Genomic DNA, 12,662 nt, shown 5'->3' on the forward strand with positions numbered 1-12,662 from the left:
TATACAAGATCGAGGCTCGTGAAAGAGCGAACATTAATCACACAGAAAGACAAACCGACACATAAAACATATAACATCGGGAGCGGTAGACAAGATGGGGAGAGAGGGGGAAGGACACAAACACAACATTTGAGAGCAGGGACCGAGAGACATGGAGACATCGAGAGATCTGAGAGAGGGCGAGGGCTTTGGGGGGGGGGGGGCATGGGAAGGGGGTGGTGGGAGAGGTATAAAACATATGGACACTGCCAGGACTTCCAGGAAAGAAGTTGGAATTTCAAACAAGGTGGATCTGGGGTGAATTAGCGGGGGTAGAAAAGATCAAGGTTTTGGATGGGGGAAGATAAGAGATGGTGGTGAACAGCTGTTTTAAAGACCTGGAGGGAGGAGTGGGATTGAAGGGAGTGAGGGAGTTTGTTCCAGAGGCGGGAGAAAAGAGGAATGAAAGAGTGAAGGTGAGCAGAGAGCCGAGATTTCGGCAGTTTAACCATCAGAGGGTTGCTGGCAGATCTTGTGCGACCTGTAGGAATATTTGGGGGACAGAGCACAGAGAGAGCTGGGGGTGCAAGGCCGGAGAGGAGTCGGTAGAAGACAGAAAGACCACCTACCTGCCTGCGGTGAGTGAGTGAAAGGCCCTCAGAGATAGCTTCATCGCAGGAGATTCCAATAATTCTGAAAGCTTTGGTTTCAACAGCGTGAAGCCGAGCTAGGTGTGAGGCAGGAGCACCGGCCCATAGGGGAGAACAGTATTCCATTGAGCTGCGGATGAAAGCCTTGTATGTGGTGAGGAGCTCAGGTGTGCCGAGGAAGGACTTCGCACGACGGAGGATGCCCAGTCGGCGACTGGCTTTGGAGGCCAGCTTGGAAATGTGGTTTTCCCAAGAAAGATCATGGCAGATAGTGAGACCCAAAATCTTGAGCGACAGAACTTCTTGGAGAGGATTGTTGAGAAAGTAGATGGGAGGGTTGTCCAGTCGATCTTTTCGGAGAGACATAGTAAGAGTGTGAGATTTGTCAGGATTGAAAGACATGTTCCACTTGTTTGACCAGTCTGTGATTTTGTCCAGGTCTTCAGAGAGTGAGGAGGCAGCAGACTGCCGATCTGAGGGAAGAGGAATGGAGCGGCAGAGAGTGGAGTCATCAGCAAAGAGATAGAGAGGATTTTCGAGAGAGTCAGAGAGATCATTGATGAAGACCAGAAAAAGCACGGGGCCCAGAACACTGCCTTGGGGAACTCCAGCCTGAACAGGAAGAGGAGATGAGAGAAACCCATTCAGGGCCACACGTTGATGACGACTAGAGAGGACGTCCGCCAGCCATGCGTGGAGATTTCCATGGATACCAAAGGAGGAGAGTTTGGTGAGCAGAGCGGGGTGCCAGACCGTGTCGAAGGCACGTGATATGTCGAGGGAGACAGCTCTAATTTCCTGTTTGGCATTGAGGACCTCCATCCATTGTTGAGACAGCAGAAGCAGCATGTCCAGAGTAGAGTGACCTGGTCTGAAACCAAATTGATGATCAGAGATCAAGCCATTGGAGAAGAGGAAAGATTTCATATCCGAAGCAATGATGGATTCCATGACTTTGCTGATAATTGGGAGAAGGCTGATTGGTCTGTAGTTGCTAGGATCTGTTTTTGCACCTTTTTTGTGCAAAGCGGTGATGTTGGCTGATTTCCAAGCAGATGGCAGTTGACCTTGAGCAAAAGAGAGGGTGAAGAGAACAGAGAGAGGGTGAGATAGAGCAGCAGAGCAGGATTTTAGGACCCGTGGGCTGATGCCGTCGGGTCCAGTTGCAGAATCAGAGTCGAGGGTTGACAGAAACTTTTCCACCTTGTCAGGAGGAAAGGACACGGAGTCCAGGAGCAGCAGGGTACGACTGGGTATGGTGGGTACAGAGAGGGATGGGTTTTGGGACACAAGATTTAGAGGCAAACACAGAGTTGAGGCATTCAGCTTTTTCACGTGCGGAGTCAGCTGTGTAGCCGTTTGAGGTAAGGGAGGGGATGGAGGGGGAACAAACACCAGAAACGGATTTGACCAGACGCCACCAGGATTTGGAAGAGGGAGACAGATAAGAGAGTTCGGTCTTGAGAACGGAGAGATATTGTTTCCTGGCTCTCCTGAGGGTGGACACACACTTGTTTCGGGCTTTGTGAAAGGAAATGAGATTTCCTTCCGTTGGATTTGCTTTCCAGGAGACGAAGGCAAGTTGTTTCTGGGCAACAGCCTCACCACAAGATTCCGTGTACCATGGACGGGAGGAAGGGTATGACAACTGAAGACGAGATGGGATAAATCTGTGCATGAGAGAGAGCAATTTACTTTGGAAGAATTCCCAGGATGAGTTGATGTCAGAGGTGGTAGAGATGGGAGACCAGTCCAGATGATTGATGGCTGCTTGAAGACCGTGCCAGTTGGCCTGAGTGAAATGCCAGACTCGTCGACGCTGAGCAGGCTCCCTGAGGATGGTCAGAGAGATGTCCACTTTAACAAGGACATGATCAGATGATCCGATCGGAGCAGAAGAAGAGCAGCAGACATTTTCAGGGAAGTAAGTCATAACCAAGTCCGGAAGAGAAGATGTTCCGTTGACTGAGATCCGGGTCGGGAAATTGACAGATTGTGTCAGTCCCAGTGAGTCGCAGAAGTCCTTTGCTGAGGAGCCATGGCTGGTGAGAGAGGTACCCACACCCAGCCAACTGGCATGATGACAGTTGAAATCACCACATATGAGGAAGAGAGAGTTGGGATGAGTAGATAGAAGTTGGTCCATATCATCAGACAGCGAGATGTAGATGGAGTCATCACTGTTTGGTGGACGGTACAACACACATATGAACAAGAGGTGGGAGCGAAGGGGAAGCCGTAGCCAGAGGTATTCCTGGGGGTGAGGTGGAGAGAGTGCAGTGCAGGGCGAGTGAGGAAGATAGTTTTTGATAAAGAAAGCAACCCCGCCTCCAGGACGAGGCTCAGGTCTATCATACCGGAGGAGGGAGTAGCCCGGGAGAGATACTATGGAATCAGAGACATCATAAAGGAGGAAAGTTTCTGTTAAGCAGATCACGTCTGGTTTGACAGAAGCAACCTGTATGGAGAGATCAGTGAAGTTTGAACGAAGGCCCCGGATGTTTGAGGTCCATACCGTTAATGAAGAGGAAGGGGGAGCATCAGGTACAGAACAGGGGGGAGGAGGGGTAGGGTAAGATGTGGAAGAGGTGGAAGAGGTAGGGAGAGCTGTTGAAGGTGTGTCAGAGATTTCAGAATAGCTCGGAGAAAGGGAAGGATGGGGCGGACAAAAGGTTTGATGGTGATTGGGTGAGCCACAATGAGGTGTTATTTGAGGAGGGGGAAGAGCGAGGCAGAAGGTTGGGGGAGATGGAGGTGAGAGTTTGAAGGGGGAAGAAGCGGGGAGGACGCTTTGAGGAGGGGGAGTGAGAGGGGGGAAATTGAGAAGCAATGAGGGTGGGGAGATTTGAAGGGGAGGGGTGAGGGGGGAGTTTGGGAGGGAAGGGACAAGGGGAGGGATTTGAAAGGGATGGGATATGGGGGAGATTTGGAGGGGAGGGGTGAGGCAGGAGTCTAGGAGGGGAGGGGCGAGGGGGCGTCTTGGCGGGGAGGGGTGAGGGGGTAGTTTAGGAGGGAGGGGGCAAGGGGGGAGATTTGAAAGGGATGGGTGATGGGGAAGATTTGGAGGGGAGGGGTGATGGGGAAGATTTGGAGGGGAAGGGTTATGGGGAAGATTTGGAGGGGAGGGGTGAGATTGGATTTTTGAAAGTGTACGATTTATGGGAAACGAACATTTATTGCAAAATGAGTTTCTTGTGACCTTCGAGTTAAAAATACGTTTAAGGACGCTGGATGGAGGATGGAGTGCAGGAGAGTTTAGGGAATGTAGAAAAAAGGCACTATAGGAGATGGATATTTTTTTGGGGATGAATTGATTTGGTGAGCAAGTCGAAAGCAGCCTTTTAAAGAAGAAGAAGAAAAAGGTGTTATAAAATATGACGGAATACATAACTTGAGGGGAAAGTGTAAACATTGAAGGTTAATGAGTGAAAACTATCTGGGGAAATGGGGGAGAAACACGTGGTCGAAGAACGAACGAACGAATAAGAATGAATAAACGAATGAGAACAGAGAAGGAAACATTTTTTTTTTTTTTTTTTTGAGTTGAGATTTACACAAGGAAGTAGGCTATGGGTGAAAAGTCTGGGAATACAGAGAACGAAAGTTATTGGATCACAAAAGACGGACCGCTGAGAGAAAAACAAAGCCTCAAGGTTGTACAGTGCACACTGTACAAGGCCTCAAGACACGACACGAATTAACACGATTTTCAATACAGGTATGAAAGATTTGCACCGAAAAATCTTCGTCGGGACACAATATACATACAACACCATAAATAAATACAGTTTTAACGAAAATACAAATGGGAACAATCACTTAACTTCGATTTCAAATCGTTCGCGACGCGGCAAAGGCCTTGCTCGCGACACGGCAAACAGAGGATCAATTTATGAAAGATAAACACCGAGAAACAACCAAAGTTGCACACAATAACTTCACACACCGAAAGATAAATACAGTTTCGACAAAATACAATTGTGAACAGACTTAACTTCGAAAAACGTGGAGACCGTGTGGAGCTTCGAAAATCCCTCCCACCGTCTCCGAGATCTCGCGAGATCCAAACTTAAAACATTTATCGCACTTCAAGTAGCCCACCTTAATCAGAGCCCATTTTTATGAAAAGCTTGCTTGCTATTCGATACCTCCATCAAGGGGAAATTTATATATCCACTTCAATCTCTGAAATGAATGAATGAATGAATGATCGTTTTAAGGCCATTTTTCCCAGCTAGAGCGGGGGTTAGACTTCATTCACTCATTTATTCACTTCAATCTCTCTCCCCACCCTTCCTTTTCGAAATTTAACTCCTCATTGCGTTCTCAGGTCGAGTCAGTAACGTGGCGTTGGTATGCCAGTTCGTGTACATTCGCCTCTTCACAATTTAAGACCATTGTCTTTGGTTTGGGTTGTTATTTGGAGTGTTGGACTCAAACACAACCAAAGGACTCGTGGGAGCAGCAGGTGCATCCGATCACTTTGAGTCGATTGATTCAGAATTATTAAATTATCTCAAAGAGATCTGCAGGTGCAGAATCTGCAGAATCATTGGAATCTTCCGCGATGAAGCTAAATCCGAGGGCCTTTCACTTACTCACCGCAGGCAGGTTGGTGGGCTTTCTGTCTTCTACCGACTCCTCTCCGGTCTTGCTCCCCCAGCTCTCTCTGGGCTCTGTCACCCAAATATTCCTACAGGTCGCACAAGATCTGCCTGCAACCCTCTTATGGTTAAACTGCCAAAATCAAGACTCTCTGCTCACCTTCACTCCTTCATTCCTCTTTTCTCCCACCTCTGGAACAAGCTCCCACACTCTCTTCAATCCTACTCCTCCCTCCAGGTCTTAAAAACAGCTGTTCACCAGTTCACCAGATTCTCCTTCAGTTCACCACCATCTGTTATCTTCCCCATTCAAAACCTTGATCTTTTCTATCCCCGTTAATACACCACAAATCCACATCTTTCCATCTCCGACTTCATTGCTGAAATTCCTTGCAGTGTCAATTTGTTTTATACCGTGCACCCCTTCCCTCACCCCCCCCCCCACCACCCCACTTCCCCAGCCCTCTCCCTTCGAACAGACCTCCCGATGTCCCTGTTCTCTACTGTTGGGCTTGTTGTGTGCTTCCCTCTCTCTCCCCATCTTGTCTCCCCTTCCCTTTATTGTTTTATGTGTCCATTTATGTTTTTTGTGTTTTATGTGCTATGTGTTTAATGTGCTAGCTCTTAAACGAGTCTCGATCCTGTATGCAAAAGAAAAAGAAAAATTCAAAGTTAATAATATTTACCTGATTACTGTTCGCATTGTATTTACAGCATGTTGCTGCCCCATTTCTTATGTTGTGTTCCTTTCAAATCAAAACATTCATTAAACGATTGGAAGAAAGGCCTTGTGTTGGTGTGCAACGATTAGCAGTTACATATGTCCACAATTATCAGGAGAATCCATATTGTGATATAACCAAACAACAAAACAACAGGCATTTTAAGGCCATTTTCCCTGCTAGAGCGGAGGTTAGCCTTGCAGGCCCCATGACAATCTTCTCCATTTTGCCCTATTTTCTACATCTCCCTTTGTTAACCCCCAAGCCCGCATTTCTTCTTCCACCACCTTTAGCCAAGTCTTTCTCGGTCTTCCACGTCCTCTACTCCCTTCTACATTCATTCCATCACTCTTTTCAACGAATCACTTTCATCCTTCCTCAACACAAGACCAAACCATCTCAACCTGTTTCGCTTCACAGCATCCATCACAGGCTCTATTCCCATCATCTTTCGCAATTCATCATTTGTCTTCCTCTCTCTCAACGATACTCCGCACATCCACCAAACCAAACCATTCGCATTTCCACCCTTTTCAGCCTTCGTTGCTGCTCTACATTCATTACCCATGTCTTGCTCCCATTAATCATTCTCACACATGCAGCATACACCTTTCCCTTCAGCTTCAAAGACACTCCCCTACTCGTCAGCACACAACTCAGTTCCAGAAAATTCATCCATGCACATCTCACTCCAGCAACCGTTGCCGAGTCTGATCCACCTTCTCCATTCAGAATGTCTCCGAGGCAGCAAAATGTTTTCACACCTTCCAGCTTCACGCCGTCTCCAAGATCCAACTCAACATTTCCTCCATCTGAAGCTCCCTCTGTGCACACCTTACACTTGAATGTAGCTGCCACACTGGAGAATGTCCCTCTCAAACCACTACATTTTTGATGAACCCACTCAGCGCACATTGTACAACAACAACTCACAACAGGAATTTTAAGGCCATTTTCCCTGCAAGAGCGGGGGTTAGCCTTGCGGTCCCCATGACAATCTTCTCCATTTTGCCCTATTTTCTGCATCTCCCCTTGTTAACCCCCTTGCCCGCATTTCTTCTTCGATCATCTTTAGCCAAGTCTTTCTCGGTCTTCCCCGTCCTCTACTTCCTTCTACATTCATTTCCATCACTCTTCTCAACCAGTCACTTTCATCCTTCCTCAACACATGACCAAACCATCTCAAACTGTTTCTCTTCACAGCATCCATCACAGGCTCTATTCCCATCATCTTTCGCAATTCATCATTTGGCTTCCTCTCTCTCAACGATACTCCACACATCCACCGAACCATTCGCATTTCCACCCTTTCCAGCCTTCGTTGCTGCTCGACGTTCATTACCCATGTCTCGCTCCCATAAATCATAACACTTCTCACACATGCAGCATACACCTTTCCCTTCAGCTTCAACGACACTCCCCTCCTCGTCAGCACGCCACTCAGTTCCCGAAACGTCTTCCATGCACATCTCACTCCAGCAACCGTTGCCGAGTCTGATCCACCTTCTCCATTCAGCATGTCTCCTAGGTAACAAAATGTTTTCACACCTTCCAGCTTCACGCTGTCTCCAAGATCCAACTCAACATTTCCTCCATCTGCAGCTCCCTCTGTGCACACCTTACACTTGAATGTAGCTGCCACACTGGTTAATGACCCTCTCAAACAACTACATTTTTGATGAACCCACTCAGCGCACATTGTACATTGAATGGAGTTCACTCCGACACCCTTCCTGCACATAGCACATGGCCACTTCCCAGTTCTTTCCACCTCACCACATGCTTTAAAAATAATAATAATTCATTTATTTTGTATAGCGCTTTTCATGAAGCCCAAAGGCGCTTTTCCACTTGCCATCACCTTTGTTTTTCCGATATTCACCTTCAGACCTTTCGTCTCCATACATTCCTTCCACTTGTTCATCTTCTCCTTCAGTCCATCCATACTTTCTGCAATCAACACCAGATCATCTGCATACAACAACTCCCATGGTAAACCCTCCTTTACGTTCCGAGCCAGCACCTCCATCACAGCTACAAATAGTAGTGGACTTAGTACCGACCCCTGATGCACTCCCACCTTCACCTCAAACTCACCACTGTTCCCGTCCTTCGTCCTTAAAGCTGTGCGAGCTCTTTTGTACATTGCCATCACAACTCTGATCACCCATTCCTTCACTCTTAATCTTCCTCAATGCCCATGTCACTACTTCACGTGGAACCCTATCGAATGCTTTCACCAGATCAACAAACCCAAGAAACAACTTCTTCCTCTTCTCCATGTACTTCTCCTGCAACTGCCTCACAATAAAAAGTGCATCTGTCGTTCCTCTTCCTGGCATAAATCCAAACTGCATTTCGTCAATCTTCACTTTCTTCCTTATCCTCCTCTCCAACACCCTTTCCAATACCTTCATTCCATGCTCCAATAACTTTATCGCTCGATACGAGCCACAGTCCAGAGGGTCACCTTTCCCCTTGTATAGAGGGACGAGGGTACTCAGTTCCAAATCCACTGGAATGCAGCCTTCTTTCACCACCAGATTGCAGATCTCTGTCATTCTCTTCACACCCCAATTTCCCGCTGCCTTCAACATATCTCCTACAACTCCCGTCGGCCCTCCCTCTTTTCTACTCTTCATTGCTTTTATCGCTTCCTCAACTTCCTTCTCGGTTATCTTCTCTGCCGGTTCTAAAACTGGGTTACTCTCTATGTTGCCATCCCATTCATTCTCTGCATTCAACAGTATTTCCATATATCTCTTCCATATTCCTTTAATTTCATCTAGGTCCACAACGATTTGTCCCACTTCATCCTTCAAGCAACTCACCCCCATCACATCACACCTCTCTTTCGCTATCTGCTTTGCAATCCTGAATGCCGCTCTCTGAGCCTCTTCCAAATCCAAGCATTCTCCAAACATTTTCCTCCATGCCTCCTGCGCCTTTGCTACCTCTTCCTTTGCAGCCTTCTTGGCTGCCTTATAACTTTCATGCTCTTCCTTTTCTGCCCCCGTACCTTTCGCCTTCTGCCACTCCTTAAACTTCTTCCTCTTCTCGTCAATCTTCTTTCCAACTTCATCATCCCACTACCATGTTTCCGAGTGCCTCGGTGGTCCTTTTGTCCATCCACATACCTCACCAACGGCTCCCAACAGACTATCTTTCATTGACATCCAACCACTTTCAAGCTCAACCACATCATCCTCTGCCATACTCAGCCTCGCTTTTGATTCCCCCCTCACTGTCACCTCTTTCAACCTCCACACCTTCATTCTCGGTTGGTACTTCACCCGCCGAGCTCTCCTCGCACCTTTCAACCTTATGTCGCAGACAAGCAAGTGGTGCTGTGAAACAGCCTCCTCCCCCGGGATCACCTTTGTGTCCCGGAGGTGCCCCCTATCTCGCCTACGCACCATCAGGTAGTCAACGGTTGTCGTCGACCCACCTGACGTGTATGTAACAAGCTTATTATCCTCTTTCTGGAACTGAGTATTACAAATCAACAAATCAGCTCCATCAGCAAACTCCAAAATCCTTTCACCTCCTCCATTTCTCACACCATATCCGTAACCCCCATGAACTCCCTCGAAACCGTCCATACCCCTTCCCACATGTCCATTTAGGTCTCCTCCTACCACAACAACTTCCTTATCTTTCACGTTTTCCATCAGCTTCTCTGTTGCACACCAGCACTTGTCCTTCTCTTCATCGCTCCGACCAATCTGTGGAGCATATCCCGAGATGACGTTCACCAAGAGCTTTCCAATCATCATTTTCACCATCATCAACCTTTCACTCACTCTCGTCACACTCACCACACTGTCTACAAACTCCTCAGAAAACAGGACACCAACACCATTCACGCCTTCTGGGCACCCTTGCCACACAAACTTGTATTTCTGTCCCTGCCTACCCTTCAACATTCTCACACCACTTCCCTTCCATCTCGTCTGCTGCACACAACATATGTCCACTCTTCTTCTGACCAATACTTCCACCACTTCTCCTGATCTCCCTGTCATTGTCCCTACATTCCATGTCCCAAACCTCAGAAACCGATCTCCACGTCGGGCATCAGACGTTTCGTCGTCATAAATGGAGTGATTTCCACCCTTGCTTCGGTCGGGTTCCCCACCTTGAGTTTTGACGAGTGGGAGTGGGGTCCCCCACGGGGTACTTCGGGCTGTACCCTGCCCATATGTAGTTGTAATTGTCATGGTTCTCTTTTTGAGGCAATGTTTTTATGGCCGGATGCCCTTCCTGACGCCAACCCTTTTCGTCGCCTCTTACGTCCATACCCCTTCATACCCCTTCCCACATGGTCACGTGAGGCAGTGATGCAAATTAACTCAAACAAAGATCGGTGGAGATATAGAAGGTGGACTGTTAATCAGATGAGCGGAGGTTCGAACGACAAGGTGCAGCTGTGCCGCTGATTCAGTGCCCCTGTCATGTTGAGGCCGGTCCTTAATTTGCATCCTTCTCTTAATTTGCATCCTTAATTTGCATGGTGTTGAGGCCGGTCCTTAATAGTTAATTTGCATCTCTGCCTCACATGACACGCAGGGATACGGTGTACCTATTCTAAATCGGGGTACACACCGGGTTCAGCGCACATTGTACATTGAATGGAATTCACTCCAACACTCTTCCTGCACACAGCACACGACCACTTCCCAGTTCTTTCCACCTCACCACATGCTTTACCACTTGCCATCACCTTCGTCTTTCCGATATTCACCTTCAGACCTTTTGCCTCCATACATTCTTTCCACTTGTTCATCTTCTCCTTCAGTCCATCCATACTCTCCCCAATCAACACCAGATCATCTGCATACAACAACTCCCACAGTAAACCCTTCTTTACGTTCCGAGCCAGCACCTCCATCACAGCTACAAACAGTAGTGGACTTGGTACCGACCCCTGATGCACTCCCACCTTCACCTCAAACTCACCACTGTTCCCGTCCTTCGTCCTTACAGCTGTGCGCGCTCTCTCGTACATTGCCATCACTACTCTGATCAACCATTCCTCCACTCCTAACTTCCTCAATGCCCATGTCACTACTTCGGGTGGAACCCTATCGAATGCTTTCTCCAGATCAACAAACCCAAGAATCAACTTCAAGAAAATCACACAACTTCAAAAAACAACTTCAAAAAACAACCCTAGAAACAAACAACAATATTGTGATTATAACCATATGAATAAAACTTGAATCAACATACAGGAAATGGTTTGGTGCATCAATCCAAGTGGTTTTCCTCTCATGTAAAGAACTGTACTTAAGAAAGACAGATAGATTGGTGTTCTTGTCCGAATGACGGCACATGGCTCATGATGCTGAGATTCTACATTCAAATTTGATACACTATTGATTTGTCTAATGACCTCATAATCCGAATAAAAGTATACTTTTGTCTCTAATGTCCTTGCGCTGAATGTGATTTATTTGCAAGCAACTTCATGAGGCACAGTCACCAAAGGAAAATAACAGAGGGAGAGAGAGGGAGACAGGCAGAGGGACAGATGGAGAGAGAGAACGAGATAGAGGGAGAGAGAGAGAGAGAAAGTAACTTGTGAAAAGTAATACAGTATATGAGGTTCATATATTATATAGTATAGCAGCAAGGAAAAGTAAATGCTACCTTTTGCTCTGCGGTGAGAGTGAGGTTCTGCATGCGGCTCGTCATACCGGAAAGGGATTGTTCAAATGCAGATACCAAGTTCGCCTGGAGGTATAAAGATGATTATTGAAACGCATTTCAAATGCTGTACAACAAAATCAGAAAGACCTGGGGCTGACAGGATGACCTACACAGCACCTTCAGAAAGTATTCACACCCCTTGACTTTTCATATTTTGTTGCGTTGCAGCCTGAATTTTAAAATGATTAAATTGAGATTTTTTTTGTCACAAATCTACACATAATACCCCATAATGTCAAAGTGATTTTTTTTAAATAGAATTTTTATACAAAATAATTAAAAACGAAAAGCTGAAATGTCTTGAGTCAATACGTATTCAACCCCTTTGCTATGACATTCCAAATTGAGCTCAGGTGCATCAAATTTCCTTTGATCATCATTGCGGTGTCTCCACAACTTGATTGGAGTCCAAATGTGGCCAATTCAATTGATTGGACATGATTTAGAAAGAAACACACCTTTCTATATAAGATCCCACAGTTGACAGTCCATGTCAGAGCAGAAACTCTACCATGATGTCCAACGAGATAGAATTGTGAGGAGGCATAGATCTGGGGAAGGGTATAACACAATTTCTAGAGTGTTAAAAGTTCCCAAGAGCATCGGGAGCTCCATCATTAGGGAATGGAAGTAATATGGAACTATCCAGTCCCTTCCTAGAGCTGGCCATCCCACCAAAGTGAGCAAACGGGCAAGAAGGACCTTGGTCATGGAGGGGACGAAGAACCCAATGACCACTCTGACAGAATTAGGCAGTTCCCTGGCTAAGAGGGGAGAACCTACCGGAAGGACAAAAGTCTCTGCAGCCCTTCACAAATCGAGGTTTTATGGGAGAGTTGCCAGATAGAAGTCGCCCCTGAGAAAAAGGCACATGACAGCACACCTGGAATTTGCAAAAAGGCATGTGAAAGACTGAGAGCATGATTCAAAATATTCTATGGTCTGACGAGCCGAAAATTGAACTCTTCGGCCTGAATGCAAAGCACTGTGTCCTG

General features: G+C 46.8%; 1 protein-coding gene across 1 annotated transcript in view; it reads right to left on the reverse strand.

Moving 5' to 3' along the window:
• The window catches only part of LOC137433141 (neuron navigator 2-like), a 121,508-nt gene that overhangs the window by 22,068 nt on the left and 86,778 nt on the right, over positions 1-12,662 (reverse strand). Inside the window, exon 13 of the mRNA XM_078783968.1 lies at positions 11,608-11,691. Within this exon, the coding sequence (XP_078640094.1) occupies positions 11,608-11,691 (84 nt within the window). The remainder of the gene's footprint in view (positions 1-11,607; positions 11,692-12,662) is intronic.

Source organism: Myxine glutinosa, chromosome 8, assembly GCF_964187855.1.
Source record: "Myxine glutinosa chromosome 8, kmMyxGlut1.1, whole genome shotgun sequence".
Classification (NCBI taxonomy): Eukaryota; Metazoa; Chordata; class Myxini; order Myxiniformes; family Myxinidae; genus Myxine; species Myxine glutinosa.